Source organism: Sylvia atricapilla, chromosome 27 (genome assembly GCF_009819655.1).
Source record: "Sylvia atricapilla isolate bSylAtr1 chromosome 27, bSylAtr1.pri, whole genome shotgun sequence".
Lineage (NCBI taxonomy): Eukaryota > Metazoa > Chordata > Aves > Passeriformes > Sylviidae > Sylvia > Sylvia atricapilla.
The window spans coordinates 1760358-1776652 of NC_089166.1; the positions used below are offsets into that span (position 1 = coordinate 1760358).

Consider the following 16295-nt stretch of genomic DNA (forward strand, 5'->3'; position numbering starts at 1 on the left):
CCAAAACCCCAGCTGTGACAGCCCCCAAAATGAACCGGGAGCATGCAGGGGAGGGAAGACTCATGGGAGCTGCCCGGCTGCATCCCTCGCACCCGAAGGTGGTGACAGCTCAGTTCAATCTCTGCCGTGTGTGGCAGAAGGGGGAAGGCTGTGAGGAGCCGCTGTCTCATGTGGGAGAGAGCACCCAGCACCGTGTCAGCTCAGCCAAATTAAAAATATTCCTGCAGCCCCCGGGCTGGTGCCTTGACGGGCAGATCTGGCAAGACACGGCCTGCGGGATGTGCAGACACTGGAAGGGACGTGGGGAGGAGAAGGTGTTCCCATGCAGAGAAGGGGATGGGACATACACTGGGGGACCCCAGTATTTCCCAGCTGTGTCCCTGATCTCCTGCACAACTCAGGGGGCTGTTCCTCCTCTGCTGGAGGTGCCCTTCCAGCACCACTGTGGGCACAAAGACTGGCTCCAGCCCACTCAGGTCCTTGTGGAGGGGCTTGGATGAGCAGTGGGCCATAGATATGGAACCATGGGGTGCTACTGGAGAAGAAGCCCCCCAACTTGCTGACATAGGACCCCCACACACACCCCACAGCCACTGCCAGCTTGCAGGATGCATCCTCGTGCCTCGTTCCCCTGCACAGCCTTGTCACAACCTTCGGCTGCGTGACTGCAGCTGGCAGGGAACAAGCCTTGAAATAAACTCAGATGACATTCCTGCAAACTCTGGACATGGTCACAACAGGATTACTGAGCTGGGCTGGGAAGGGGGGGAGCATGCTCATCTCTCCCTGCCGGCGACCCCAGCTCCAGGCTGAGGCTCCTCTGAGCAGCAGCTGAGAAGGGCAAAGCCTTTTTGTCAAGGAGCAGAAGCAGGGACAGGGTGATCTCGCTCCCTGGGCTTCCTCCAGTCCATGCACCTGGTCCTTGGGAGGCGGTTTGGCTGCATCTTGTTCCCCAGGAGCTATAGGGAACTTCACCCCACAGCAGTGATATCAAAAACAGCTGCTGAGGAGCAAAACTGAATATCAGTATTGCTCTGCAGAGCAGCTTTTCCTCCCTTGTCCACAAGCATTGAGCCCAACTCCCTTTGGAATTTAATTCCCAACACTCCCCATCTGCCAGGTAATGATCTGAAAAATTAGCATTTAAGGATGCCTTCCCCAGCAGAGATCCCAATCAGCTCAGTGTCCCCTGTGTCACAGCCAGCAGTGCTGCCAGGCCGGTGTAGCGCAGCCAAGACCCCACCAACCTCAGCCACACGTCCTGAGGGGCTCGGGAGGGACGTGGGCTCATCCTGACTGGAGGCAGCAGAAGGGAGATGGCAAGCACTGAACCCTGATCTGGGCTCCAGTGCCCACAGCCCTGCCCACCCCTCCCTGGGTGGTGGGGCAGAGGGCTGGGTCCTCCCAAGAGATGGAGAGCTCAGGAGCGCACCAGAGCCCCTGATCAGTTCAGCCTTTATTCTGGACACTGTTTAAATTGTAAAAATTGCAGCCAAGTCCAATTCATTACAGCCGAGGAATGGCTGACAGAAATGAAAAGGGAGAAAAGCTCCTCAGATTGATGCTTTCTCACCATTCCAGTGAAATAACCAATTTGGAACAAATTAGGGGCTCCCGTCTCCACCAGCTTTTTGAATTGCCTCCAAGCCAACGCACATTTTTCATAGTGCAGCGTTTCTTCCATTAGCAGTGAAAATTAATGATTTCTATTATTGAAGCACCTGAAGGCAGGTGCCTCCCTCACACAGCTGGGGCTGGGCTGGCACTGAGCCCCCAGAGAGCCAAGAAGACCCACGAGAAGACAGACAGGCTCAGAGAGGTAAGTGACATGGCCAGGGCCACCTGGTAGGTCAGTGGCAGGGCCAGGCTCCAGCCAGTGGCCAGCCCTGGTGGGCTGTTCCCTCTCAGTGATGCCATCCCAGACATGCCAGAGCACTGCACACAGACCACCATGGTGACACCTAAACCACTGCATGTGACAGTGTCACAGCTGCCTCCAAAACCCCTCTAAGCAGTGAAACCATGTGGGCTTCAGCCAGCCCCAGCTTTGCTTGGGTAGGGGGAAAAGGGGCCCAAGGGTTCCAACCAACTCAGACTTCAGGAGGGCAAATCCTGGGGGACCAAGAGGGCTTTGAAACCTCAATCCACTCACAGATTTCCCCTCCCAAGATTTAGAGAGACCAAAGCCCTCCACTTCTTCTCGCCTTCTCTCTGCTCCCAGCATTATTCCCTGAGCACATCTCCCCAACAGCTGAAGCACACAACCCCCCTGCAACCACGGCTGCCCTACAGCCAGGATGGTCATGCCTAGGGTTTGGAAGATGACACACATCTGTCGTTATTTTTTAATTAGATTTTTATTTCCTACCTCTAGTATTTCATTGTAATTTCCGCCACTCCTACCCAGGCCATGCTAATATAATCACTCTGGAGGAGAGTGGGAGCAGCCAGCCCACTCCTTCCAACATCCCGCTCAGGAAAGGCAAAAAAAAGCAATCTGCTAAATCCCCAGCCCCTGCAGTCATTACAAGCTCAGGGACATCAGGTGGGTGCTGAAACAAAGCATCAAAGCCTCAGAGCCGCCAGCACCTGCCAGGAGCATTGGCACTGAAAAACTTTAAAAAAAAAAAAGTTCACATTTGCTCAAAATACTTGTTAGCAGTTCATTACTGCAGCAAGGTGAGGCATAATTAAAAATGGACTAAAGAGATTTGTGAATTATATCCTCTGCTTGATGCTGGAGACGCAGTGATATTTTCTAGCCCACATCATCCTGGAGGTCAAGATTAGATGACAGCTTGGTCTAAAAATACTCTGAAGGGGAGGCTGAAGCTGTTGGAGGAGGTCAGAGCCCCCTATGCCCCCCCACAATGTTGCTCAGGGTTGAAAGCAGAGGACAGATGTGTCCCCCAGGACATTGCTTGGAGCAAGTTTCAGTAATAAAAACAACTGCTGCGTTTGCAGGGAAATCCACCCAAAACAACCCCGGGGAAAGCTCAGTCCCACTGGCTGCCAAAGGACCCCCAAAGCCAAGCCAGCAGCTCATTGGGGCCAGGCTCCCCTCACTGTTACCCCCACAGCTCCTGAGAGGACTGGAATCACCATGAAAACTGTCTGACCATCATGTTCTTCCACCTGGAGCAACAAGGTCCTGGCATGGAAATCATCAGTGGGCCCAAGACACTGCAGGGTCAAAATTGAAGAAGCTTTAGTGGCTATCCAATGTTTCCTCTCTATCTGAGGCCACACAGAGTGAAAAGCAAGTTCTGGGGTTGGATTTTTGTTTGTCTCTTAAGCTTGCTTTGCCTGACGAGTATTCCAGATAAATATCCCGAGTAGCGTTACATGTTCCAGAGAGACAGGGAAAGACATTTCAGAGAAAAGATTGTGTTTCAAACTATTAGCAGAATTAAACTGATCCACGGAAGACAGCTGAAGCCAGCTTGATCCACGGGAGACAGGCACCCCAACATGGGCACCTGACTGATGTGCCAGGCTAATGACATGTGTGTTCCTGGCCTGACTTGCCCTCGGGCAACCACAGGACCCACAAGCACATGCCAGCCACACGTTACCAGGCGTGCCCGTGCCTACATGGATGTGCACAGCACACACACACAGAAGTGGCACCACTGCCCACAGGGACGTGCCAGACCCATCACTGCCAGTGACCACGCTCCCTCCCCAGCGCCTGCCGCGAAGTTAACGCCGATAAATAACAAACCCACTAAAATTACCAGCCCCGAATCCAAATCCACACACGAAACGGGTCCAAGAAAGAACAGCGTCACGTTCTGTTTGCTGCTCCCCTTCTCGAGTCCGCGCCGGCCAAGCCTGGCCACGGAGCTCCACCACCAGCCACCTGGCCACTCTGGCCGGTCACTCTCACAAGGACACTGCTCTCCCCCAGCCTCACATCACACAAAAAAGCATCCAACATTTGCATCGCAGGTGCAGCAGAAACACAAGTTGGAGCTGACACCCAGACAAAGAGCAAGGGCAAAATCCAGCCCCGTCAGCACACAACCTTTTCCCTCCTCTTTCTGCAGCCCTGGGAAAAATCAATAAGATGCAGTGAGTCAAACTCAGCTTGAATCCCATAAGTAATTAGGATTAGCAGGCTGGGAGCCGAGGGAACAGGCTGCCTATGTGCTGGGCGGGGAGGGACCATTTTGTGGGTGTAGGGTACAGCCTCAGCTGATGCAAATAACACGAGCAGCTCTTTTACGGGGTTTTCAGGCAGAACGGCAATAAGGAATGGGAACGACATGATTTGCTTAGAAACAAGAAAATCTCAGGAGGGTAATTTGGGGAGCCAAGCCCTGCTGGGAACAGGGTGGGGACCCCCCAGGTGAATCAATATTTGAGTTTGATGCCGAGCCCGTTCCCAGCCCCTCACTCTGAGCTCAGACTCCTTGAGTACCGCTTATTCCCGGGGTTCTTTCCTGGCAGTAAATAACCCACCTCCGTCTTTCACTATTTAGAGTTAAGTTAGTGGCCAAAATCGCAAAGCGGAGAAGAGACCCCCACACACACACAGTCTGCGCAGAGCTCCCGGTAAAATAAGAACCAATCCAATGTGTTTCTGTCCATAAAGAACAGCTCGGACGCTGAAAAGTGCCCTTTCCTCCAGCTGAAGGAACCCGACAGAAGCCGGGAGTGCTCAAACCGGAGCCGTGGGGGGAGCTGTAGCCCCGGGACAGCGGCGAGGCGATACCCCGCGAACCCCACCGACCCCAGACCGCTCCGGTCCCGCCGCAGCCCCGAGCAGCGGCTCCTCCAGCGGCGAGCCCAGGGATGAAGAAGCGATGAAAGGGAGAGAGATGAAAGGCAACAGGGAGAGATGAGGCTGCGGAAAAGTTGCGTTTCACCCACCTAGAAGCATTTTGGATGCGGCTGCTTCGCCTCCGCGCTGCTGGTGCCTGCCGCTCGCCGGGCAGAGCTGCGGGCAGCGCCGGGCGGGCTCAGCCCCGCTCCCGCCGCCCCTCGCCCCGTGGCCGGCCCCGCCTCGGCCCCGCAGGAGCGCGGGGGGAGAAGCTGCCGGAGATGCCGGGTATCAGCGTGGAAATGGGCGGGGGGACCGGGCGCTCCCCTTCTCCCTACAGCCGCCCCCGCGCCGGGGCTGCCCCAGCCCCGAAACTTGGGGCGAGGAGAGAGACCCTTCAGAGGCTCCGCTGTACCTCCGGGGCTCTCCCGGAGAATCCTCTAAGGTGACCGCTTTATGGGGGACACGTGCCGAAATGTCCCCGTGGGTGTCCACCGCAGGGTTTGCTCGGAGAGGGGAGACTCAGCGGCAGCACCGCCAGCCCTGGGAAAGGCTCGCCGGCAGCAGGGACCGCGTGTCCCTGCCTGGTGACAGCAGCCCTGGCTCCCTGCTCCCTTCAGCCCCAGCCCTGAGTGCTGGGAACACACAGGGGCTGTCCCAGCCGTGTCATCAGCTTGTGGGGTGACACGAGTGGACAGGGACAACCTGGCCCGGGTGAGGTGCTCATCTCAGCCCCCCATGAGTGGGCTTTCCACGAGCCCAGGGCCCACTGTCCTCCCCATCAGCTCAGCAGCAAAGGCTGTGGCAGCTGGGCTCCTCACGGCAGCACCTTCTCTGTGCTGATTTTTGGCTTCTTCTCGGGAGGCTCGGCTCGTGACTTGCTTACATTGCTGCCCTTTAAACATGGAAATGATGAAAAATCTGCTTGCGAAAAGGGGAAACAATCACCTCCCCTGCCTCCCTGAACAGGAGACCAGAACAAGGAAGGAATTAAATATTTTTCTCAAGTCAAACAATACAAGGAGTTGGGCAGGAACCGCCGGGCCATAAGCGGAGTGAAAATGAACACGTTAAACCACGAGTTGCTTGAGTCTCTTCCCGTGTGCCACAGCCAGACTAGGCACTTTTGGGGTAAATGACAGAATTTTGGTGCGCTAAAGCCAACAGGGCCCCTCTGGGTGCTGCTGCAGGGCCAGGGCACAGCATGGATCTTTCTCCCAAACTTCACCGTGGCTCGGCTGGCACCAGGGCAGCCCTGGCAGAGCCCCGGGCAGGGTGTTGCTGTCAGGGTCGTTAACAGCAGCAGTAAGTTTAGCCGGGGCACTCGCTAATCCGGGATTGACAGCTGGCCCCGCACGCCTGGCCGGGCCTCCCGCAGGCTATTTAAACCCGATATTAATTTGTTTAATGTCATCAGCAGTTTGGCGTTACTGCAGGGAGCATTGAGCAGAGAGAGCTGGAAATGTAAAGACTGGAGGAGCAGGGGGCTGACAACCATATGATGGCTGTTCTCCTTTCCTCAGGGATAACCACAAGCCATGAGCAAGTCTGGCATGTCCTGACCTCCAGCCCCTCTGGCAGAGCCCAGCTGGACCGATTTACAGCCCTGAGCCCCATTCCATCCTCCATTTGTCCTCACCTCCAGCCCTGACCAGCCCTTGTAGTTCTACCCAGCAATTCCTTCAATAAATCCTCTCCCATCTGCAGCTCACGCCGCATTTATCCCAGCCAGGTGAGCAGGTCCCGGGCGGCATCGCCGTGGCTGAAGGGGCTCGAGCTGGAGGGATACGGAGGGGTGGGATGCTGCACTTTGTGGCCGAGCCTTTGAGGCCAGCTGGAGCAGAGGCTAATTGCAGGTGCTGATTACAGCCCCAGCCATTAACGCCTGCGGCCCTGCCTGCCCAGCCCAGCGGATCACTGGAATTTCCCGGCCCTGCAGTGTGAGTCCGTCCAGTGCATAACTTGCTATATTTGTCCATGTACCCCAGAGCTGACACAGGGCAGCAGCACAAATCCTCCCACAGGGTCCAGACCCACATTCCTCTCTCAGCTGCCCCACATCCCAGGGAGCAAAGCCCGTGGCTGCAGCTCCCTGATACCTCCAGTATGGGATGAAGCTGCTGAAGCATCTATCTCGGAGTGGCTAACAAAGGTGCCCAGGGCCCATGAAAACCAGCTCCACCATCCCGTGGGAGGCACTAAAAAAACCCCAGAAGCAACATGGGTCAGATGCCACAGCCCCTCGTGGTCACCACTTTCCAACACAGGTTGATATCCACATGGCTGAGCATCCCAAGAGTGTGGGGATGGAACCAGAGGGTTTCTTGTGAAATGGCCCCAGCCCTCAGCTTGCAGCTCATCACACACATCCCGGGAGAGGCAAATCCCAAACACGCATTAAGAGGGGGAAGCATTTGGCAGCAGCCGCCTAGAGCCAGGCTTGCTTGGGCAGGTCTGCTCAAATCCTGCTGGTGGCTTAAAGGATGAGGGAGGGCAGGGAGAAGGGGAGGGTGCTCGGGCTCAGTCTGGGCACCTATGTCACCAGTTCACTGGGTTCTTTGTGACAACAGACTCCAGGAGCCACAACAGGGATTACTCCGAACCCTGCTGAGGGTTAAATTCTTTGCTGGCTGAGGGACGTTCAGGACTGGCTCTTCCCAGCCTTAGACTCCAGAAGCAGCCTGGCAAATAGTGACCAGAACTGGGAAATGAACACATCAGTAAAGGAGGAGGGAGACAGGGATAAAAGCCCAGCCAGAATTGTTCTCCTTGCCCAAGTCTGCTGAGCCTTCCAGAGCCTTTCTGGCCGACTTTCTTCACCAAGGACTTAGGGTATAATTTGGGGGTGAAAGACGCCAGATAGGATCAAGACTGATACACCTGGAGAATGTGTATCAGTTTTCTTCTGCTCTGTAACTTGAGCCCCATCAGAAGCAGAAGGCTCCGGCTGAAGCAGCCGCCGGCGGTTCATCCCTGCCGGGCCAGGAAGGCAGGCGCTGACCTTTCCTGCTCCTGAGTTTGCTCAGGATTAAGGTAACATATTTTAAGGGCTGAATCCTCCTCTCCCGGGGGGCTTCCCACACAAAGAGAATGGGGTTTGTGGCTCACAGTTCCCCCATGACCCCCCCACCCCGATAAACAGAGACTTGCCAAACTGCTGAGTTCACAGTGCCCACCCGGATCCAATTTTGTCATTAATCCCCAGTTTTTAGTGAATCCTTCCTGCAGATTTCTGCTTTTATGCATTTAAAAGGAGCAAACCTGGGAGCTGTGTGTCAGTGGAGGAGTCTGGCGACCCTAGAGGACACACACCCCCAGCTCTGACCCCCAAGGATGAGCCAAGGTGGGCACAGCTTTGGTAAGGGAGCGATCGCCTGTGCCTCCCACCTTCATCATCTTTCCCAGGGAGATGGCTAATTACAAAGGCATCCAGGACAGGTCTGTGAATAGGGTGGAGAAATTGGATGACCTAAAAATGTTTAATTATCAAGAAAAGGGCTGGAAATTACACTTGGAAATAGTTTCAGAGAGAGAGTGTAAGATTTTTCCATCTAATTGAGGAGGGCTCTCCTGGAAGGGGCAGAGCAGAAGGTTCCACCTTGTACCACATTTTGGTTCCCCCTAGCTCAGTGCAGATTTTTCGGGGGGCCACAGGATATATATGGAGTCAACTGGGGTTTGGCATGGAAACCAACTACCCAGAATCTTCTGTACGTTTAAACAGCCAGGGGTGATGCTGTCTCTGGTTTTGCCCATCAGGCTCCTGCTTAGCTTTTGCCCCTCAGAGGCTGCTGGTGCCCAGGGAGATCATCCAGCAAATGCTCTGGTGCCACAGCACAGACCACACCGAGACACTCCAGCTGGCACGGCAACGGCCAGATAAATGAAACTATTCCTCATAAACCCGAGGCTGTAGAAAATACCAAAGGTGAGCTGGAGCAGTGTTGTGGGCAAGCTGTCCAAAAGCAGTGATAACTCAAGGGCATGCAAAAGGAAGGGAACTGAATTGGAGGTGAGCAGGCAGTGCCTGCAGGCAGAGGCAGCTCCAACCACTCCAACTGCTCTGACAACTCCAACAGCTCCAGCAGATCCGACTCACATGCTCCAAAAGCAGAGCTGGGGGCAGCCCAGGGAGGCTGCAGGGAAAGGCCACAGTCCTTGTGCCAGAAGGCTACGAACAGTCCCTCAAGGCCAGCTCATCCAGAGCTCTGCTCCCAGTGTCACCAGCTCTCCCGGCAGCACCAGGACCAGAGAGCACGTCCCTGGATCCCTGCTCCCAATCCCAGGCCGTGGCCATGGCTCCAAAAGGCAGAATCCCATTTTCTCCCTCCGCACACCCGCGCTGACACCGCGGGGTTATGGAAAGGAGAGCTCACTCTGGGAAAGAGGCTGAAGCATGACGAGGGGAGATCATCTCTTCAGAGAAAATTTTATATTGCTTACGACTTACTGTCTGGGAACATAAAACAGTTTAAGCAGCCGACCCTAAATCACAGTGACAGCTCAACACTACCCACAACTCCCTGCCTGCCCTCCCCCAGCTCCCCCCGACCGGCGTCCCCTCTCCTCATCCTCTCGCCTGGCTCCGAACGCTCGCTCCTCCCGTGCCCCCGGGCGAGCAGCACACGCGTGTGCACACACACGCAGAGACACAGCGGGCACCGAGAGGCGCCCGAGGCTGGTGGCTGGGGGTGATGAGCAGCGTTTCCATCCCTGAGATGCGGACGAGTCACTTCCCCGTGGCTGTCACCCCTCTCCAGTCCCCCCCGTTGGGTCCCGGCGCTCTTTGGGACGTGCCCGGGCGCGGGGCGGCCGCTCAGCCCTCGCACGCACAGCCCGGCACGACCTGTTCACCCAGCACCTCTAATCCCCAGTGACAGCCCGGCTGGGAGAGGGAAGCTACGGGATGCAGCTGTGGGATGCACGAGGATGTTTTCCTCCCCTCCCATGTCAGAGCAGGACAGTGGCTGCCTCTGCCCTGAGAACAGCAGAGCCCCCCGGGGGTGCCGAGGTCCCCCATGTCCTCAGCCCTCCAAACACCCCAGGGGTGTTTAAGACCCAGCAGCCCTCAAAGTGCTCGTGGGGAAAAGCCAAGCCCTCCAAATAGGATGCATTTGGATCCGATGCTTGGGGTGGCCACAAGAGCCAGAAGTCTGACCCTAAAACATCCCCAGCACTGGGTGCGCTTCCAAGGGAGCATCACCCCCATCCTGGGGACCTCACCCCCTGCTCAGAGCTGCTGCTGGAGCTCTGGAAAAGGCCCCTTCAGGCTCACAGCTCTCCCAGACGGCGACAAGTTGGGACATGCTCACACTTTAGCTGCTGCTTTGACCATTTTTTCCCCCCGCTTAAAATAAATCCCAGGTTTCCTCTTCCAAATCTGCTGAGCTGATGCTACATGGGAAATTGGGAAATATTCCATGGCCACATATTTCTCGTTGTTCTTAATCCACTTCTAATTAATGTCACGTGTGTCGCAGCCCTGAGCTGAGTGGCCGTGGAACACCACTGAGGCAACTTGACAGCAAACCGACTGGAAGGCAGTGACAGCAAAAGCCGTGATTACAGAGGAATGGCTCACAACTGCAGGGCTTCAAAATAGCACGAGGCAATTTCCTACTGATTTTGGGGAAAAATAGCCACTGCCAGCAGCGCAGCCTCTGCCAGCACCACATCAGTGGCACCCCCAAGGCCCAGGGAGCCCCCATCACCCCACACCGAAGATGATACTTGATATATATATATTATGTGACTTTGATATATTTTGTCTTGGTCTCTATATTTCTAAAGGCAAAGCCCTTCCATGGATGCAGCTGGAGCATCCACAGCACCCAAGCCCCTGCCATGGGAGGCCCCCACCTCCTTCCTGCCCCAGCAGCACAAGAAAAGCCCTGCAGCTTCTCTGTGTCACTTTATGGGCAAGAGTTTAAATTTTAAGGATCTTTTTAGAATAAGTGTGTCAGGGAAAAAGATCCCTGAAGCTCTGACCAGAACTGGGGTGCAGAGCCAGAGGTCAGAGTCTTGGTGGGGAAGGCTCCACACCACAAAAACCTTCCAGCCAAAGCCGACCGCTAATCAATTCATTTTCTATTTGAAGTTACTGACTCAATAAAATCGGAGATTAATTATGCTACAGTTATTAATCCACAAAAAGCTGAATAGCTGGGCTTTTCAGAGGGACAGCAAGCTAATGGGGTATTTTCTGAGGATTTAAGAAAGGGAGCAGTTTTCTCTCGATTCATGGGCCAGCACCAAGTCGATGTGCAGGGTCTGGGCTCATGTGCTGCCTCTCACACGGCGCCCACAGAAACTGGGGATTTGTAGAAAAAGAGCATTTAGTAAAACAGGGCTTTTCTGCCAGTTCCCAGTGGCAGGGGTGAATCCCTCCTTTTCTCAGCCCTCCAAGCTCTGCACCCAGGAGCCCCCAGGGACATCCCTGCACCCCATCCCTATGCCCCAACGGGAAGAGAGAAGCCTGGGAATGAGCAGAGGGAAGGAAAATGTACAATTACCCAACTGAGCTTCTTCAAATTATTCCTGATCCCAGCCAACATCTTTAAGACATGAAAAAACCATTATATTTCTCCCACTGAGATTCCAGGTTATTCAAATCTGATCTGAAAAGCTATTTTTGTTCATCTTTGCTCACAGCTGAAGGGAGCAGCCGAGGCCAATGGAGCAGGAGGACTCCGTATGTTTGTCCTTCATAAATTCACAGAAGCTTAAAATCTGAACCCTGGTGCTGCTTGGGCACAAGGTATTGATCAGCACCTGGCAGATGCAGGTTCTGTCCCAGCCAAATGTTAAATCCCCTTTAGCACTTAGGCTGGGCACAGATCTACCACTGGGAATTTGGGAGAGCCTGATGTGCTGCCAGTGTACCCGGCCATGGACGCTGTGCAGTGGCTCCCATGCCAGCCAGATATTGGCTTGCTCCTGCCAAATTTGTCCCAAAAGTCCCAAAAGCAGGAGAGCAGCAAACTGCTGTGGGAGTTAAGGAGGAAGCAAGAAAGAACAACTTCTCCTCTGGCACTGCTGGAGCAGGTCCTGGCAGGCACCAAGGCTGGGCACGGCTGGGAGCTCCATCAAGGGCAGATGCAACAATGTGCCAGCCCCAGCCTAGTGGTGACATGACTGCTGCAGCCTGATTAGTCCCAATTAGACCCTAATCCCACATGTTTGCAAATTATTTAAATCAATACCTTGGGATTATTGCAGACAAAGCCCCGCTGAACATCACCGAAATGGACTGGCACCCGTTTGCTGGGTAATGAACAGCTGAAAGGCTGTGACAGCAAAGAGCAGTGGGGGAAGGAGGAGGGACTGCAGCTGAGCAACGAGATGCTGGAGCACACAGGGTCATGGAACAGGAACATGGCCCAGGTTCATGGAGCAGCATCATGGAGTGGGATCACACACCTACCACACTGCCCATGGTGAGACGCACCACTTCTCCTCCCTCTGCTGCTCTGCACCCCAAGGCATGGCTTTCCCAGGGGCTGCTCTGGGTGGTTTTCAGGAGTTGCCTCTCAGCAGGGCTCTCCCAGACCAGCCAAGAGCCCAGCCATGGACTCCTTGGTCAGCGCAACAGGCGACAGCCCAGCCTCAGGCACCATGACCCCAGCTCTGCAGCAGCCATTCAAGGGGAGTGGGTTCCCTGCCAGCTGCTGAAATCAGGGAGTTCATCTGGCACCCCCTGTGAAACCCCAGATAATCCCACCAGCAGCTGCCAGCCCCCCCTGACTCCCAGAGCAGCCCAGGCACCCCCAGGGTCCCCATGTCCCCTGCCAGGGGCCCCTCTCTCTGCTGCAGGCCCAGTGATGCTGAAGCTGTCACAGCGATTTCTCTGCTCATCTCAAGCCTTTCTGCTCCCAAACACGCATGGACAGACATTTCAGCAGATAATTGGGAAAACCAGGACCTTTCCCTTTGCAAAGAACTCTTGTTCCAGGGCTGTGTTGCCAAGAGGGGGGACAGCACCAGGCAGCCCCAGTGTGAGGGGGGTGACAGCACCAGGCAGCCAGGGAGAGGGTCAGGGTACATAATGCCACGGGATATTGGAGAGGGGGAAGAGCTTATGACGCGAATCCGCCCCAGGCACAGCTGCCTCCAGGTGCTTTGGCCCTGCCTTGACATTCGGTTTTGGGGGAGCAGCTCAGCAACCTCCAAAGCCAAGAAAAGTGGTTTGAGTTGGGCTCGGGGCTTGTGTGAACCCTCCTGGCACAGGAGATGCCTGAACAGTGTGTCCTTCCCGTGGACCCTGGCCAAAGGGGTATGAGCTGCTGTCAGCTCAGATTTGCCTGGGAAACCAGAGCCCTGTGCTCCAAAGGAGAGTGCTGCCTGCTGCCTCTCAGGGAGATGTGGGCTGGCAGAGCCCAGAGACAATACTCTGGTAGCAGCGTGTGTGAGCTGTTCTTTACATCCCACGACTTTTTTAAGACACTGGTGGAAAGGACTTTTGGGGAGAGCAAGGGATCAGGGTGTAAGTTCTGAAATGCTCCAGCTCAGCCTGTCCTGTGATGGGAGCCCCAGAGGTGATCCAGGGTGAGGAGAAGCAGCAGCCCCCTGTCCATGCCCCTGTAGCCCCCTGTCCATGTCCCTGTAGCCCCCTGTCCATGCCCCTGTAGCCCCCTGTCCATGCCCCTGTAGCCACTGTTGTGTTGCCCATTTCGGGGTGGCTCAGCTCTTCCTGCTCATTCAGCACCAGACAGTGCTTTGGTTCCTGAGCACTCTGAGAGCAAACTGAGATCGCTTGGGCTCCCTGGGAAATCACAGGCAGTAATTAAATCACTCGTGACCCAGTTGGATTAGAACTGGCATCTGCGGCATGAAAACGTCTTTCATCTGTGGGCACCCTGCATCTAATCGCCACCTTCACCATGACTCCATACAGGACAACAAGGAGCTGGGTCCTGTCTTGCAAAATGAAACTTATTGCTAATAAGCAATAATTTGTTTTTAAGTTGGGGGCTTTCTGGTACAGAGCTAATGAATTGTAATGACGCTGATTAGCATGTTTGCCAGCAACACTCCTCTGCAGCTTTGCTCCACGAGACGCCAGCGATGGCAGCCTGTGCAGGAAGAACACATCTGAGGAGCTAGAGGGGAATGGGGAGACTGAGTGCTGGCTGGGAAGCTGCCTTTGATGTAGCTGTAGATGTCAGCATGAGACAGAGATTCCAGCCCAGAGGAACATCCCATCTTTGTCTAACTCAATTATTTCATTTAATCCACTCTTTAACCTCCCAAGGCTCCCCCAGTGCTGACACACCACTGGAGACCTGTGTTAGCCATTCCTGTCTGTGGGCTGTGCCAGGCTGAGCCCAGCCCCAGAGCAGGCTGCTGCCCAAGAAGGGGTGACTGCTCCCAGCACTGCAGGCAGCTGCATTTTCTCAGCACCTCAAGGTGCAGGTCTGGCTGGTGAAGGGCTCCTAGAGGAATGTGATGAGGCAGGACAGGGCTTCCTCAGCACTTCATCACTCTGCCAGCCCTGCCCTTGCCCTCCTGCCCATGTGTTGCAGCCCAGCCAGGAGCTTGTCCTGTGCTTGTCCTCAGCTCGCTGGGGCAAGGCAGACAGGGCTGATCTTTTTTGCATTTTGGGGGGATGCTTATGGCACCAAGTACCCCCAGTGCCAGCAGCACGACCGATGCAGAGGGGACACAAGAGTCACATCAGTCCATTCCCAGCCACCCAGGGTCACGTCTCAGGAGGCTGGGAAAGGCTCACAGTGACAATGCTGGAAGTGACATTTTTAACCAAAAGTGCAGGGAAAGGTCAGCTCCAGCGGGAACAGGAGGGCAGGGAGGCGCAGGGAGCAGCTGCTGCCTGCAATTTCCCCACATAAGCAGATCAGAGCCCTGCGCACGCAGAGGGGAGCATGTGGGGCCAACAGCATGGGGCCCCAGGGGTGTGACACTGGCAGAGGTCAGGGACAGTGCAGAAGCACAAAGAGCAGACTGACGTGCTCCAAGATTCTTTGGCTCAGTAGGAAATGCACCCCTGGACAGCCTCCCATCGGGCCACAACCAGATTGAGGGGAGAAGCTGGAAGCTGCAGGCTGGAATTTATGAGCCCTATCCCCATTAAAATAGCCGGCGATATTTCCATCTGTCAGTAATGTTGATGAAGAGACCTGCTCCTTTGTATATCCCGGGCCTTACCCAAACAAAACTAGCGCCAGTCAGGGCAGGATTTGGCACACATGACTACTGCCATGCTAGGAATTTATGGCTCCAGCCTGCCCAGTCTCCAGTAAGAGCAGGAGCAGGGAACCATATAATATTTAAGGTCCCATCCCAAGGCATTCTGTGATTCTATGCAATCCCCTTGGTTTGCTGCTAATGACAAACCCTCACAGCCAAAGGCTCAGGCAGAGCAGGTCAGCCATGGTGACAGGGTGACATTTCTGGGCACACTTCCCTGCTTTTGTGCATAAAATCTGCAGCAGCCAGCTGGGCCCGGCCAGGTGAATGCTGGCAGATGGCACAGAGGGCAAGTGAGTCCTTGCCCTTGCACAAGCTCCTGCCCAGCAGCACAGCACCTGCCACAGCCAACAGGTGAGAGACCTCAGCACCAACATCTAAGCAGCATTTTGAATCAAACTCAGCACAGATACAGGAGAAGTGCACACCAGGTGCCTGGAGGGACACGGTCAGCTTGGCACCTGGAAAGCCGCATCCAAGTAGCCCAACAACTGACAGCTACTCCAGCCTTGGACACGCACGTCCCCGCTGCACAAACCGTCTACAGAACTCAAGAAGACACCCACAAAGAGCAGCAGCAACCCCGCTTGCACATGGACAGACCCACATGTGTCTATGACTCTGCTGCTGCAGCGTGGCCTCTCGGGCCCCAAAACCACTTGAGGACTGGCAGTGACAGCTGGGGGAAGCCCTGCAGTTCAGGTGGACCGGCAAGTGACAGACGCCAAGGACAAAACACAGCATTTCTGATCTTTCCATGAGCCCAAGGGAGCAGCTGTGCCAAAGCGAGGGCAGCCTTTGGGCAACCTTGACCTGCTGGGTGGGCTCCTACCTTGGGCTGCTGGCATCTTCCCCTTGTTTAGCTGCTTGAGGCGCTTCTGGTGGGACTTGCCGTTGTAGTGGATCTGCGCCTGTGCAGCCGAGTTGAGTTGGATATTGCAGACCTCGCAAAGTGTGAATGACTGGTGCTTCTTCTCCCGCTTCATGCGCTGCTCGGGCTGGCTGGGTGGGCAGCTGGCCTCCTCCGCCAGCTGCACTGCGCTCTCGGGGCTGTGGGATGGGCTCAGGGGTCGCTTCATGCCTGCGGGAGGAAGGACAGACCCACTGTGAGGACAGAGGGACAGGTGCCAAGTGAGGCAGGAGAGCCCAACACGGGTCCCACGCCTGTGGTGTGTCTGAGTCTGGGGGGAGATCTCTGAGCAAGTGCAACAGCGTTTGGGCAAGACGACATGAGCAGCAGCCTTCCCAGGAGGTTAGTGCTGGAGTAGAGAAGAACCCACTTCTTCCAAGCTTCCAGCTCAAGGTGACACTCCTTGTGTCAGGTCAA

At 55.4% G+C, this 16295-nt stretch overlaps 1 protein-coding gene across 1 annotated transcript in view; it reads right to left on the minus strand.

Annotated features, from left to right (window-relative positions):
• ZNF385C (zinc finger protein 385C) overlaps window positions 1–16047 on the minus strand; it is a 39483-nt gene extending 23436 nt beyond the window's left edge. Inside the window, exon 1 of the mRNA XM_066336728.1 lies at window positions 15801–16047. Coding sequence (XP_066192825.1) covers window positions 15801–16047 — 247 coding nt within the window. The remainder of the gene's footprint in view (window positions 1–15800) is intronic.
• Between the last annotated feature and the right edge of the window lie 248 nt (window positions 16048–16295).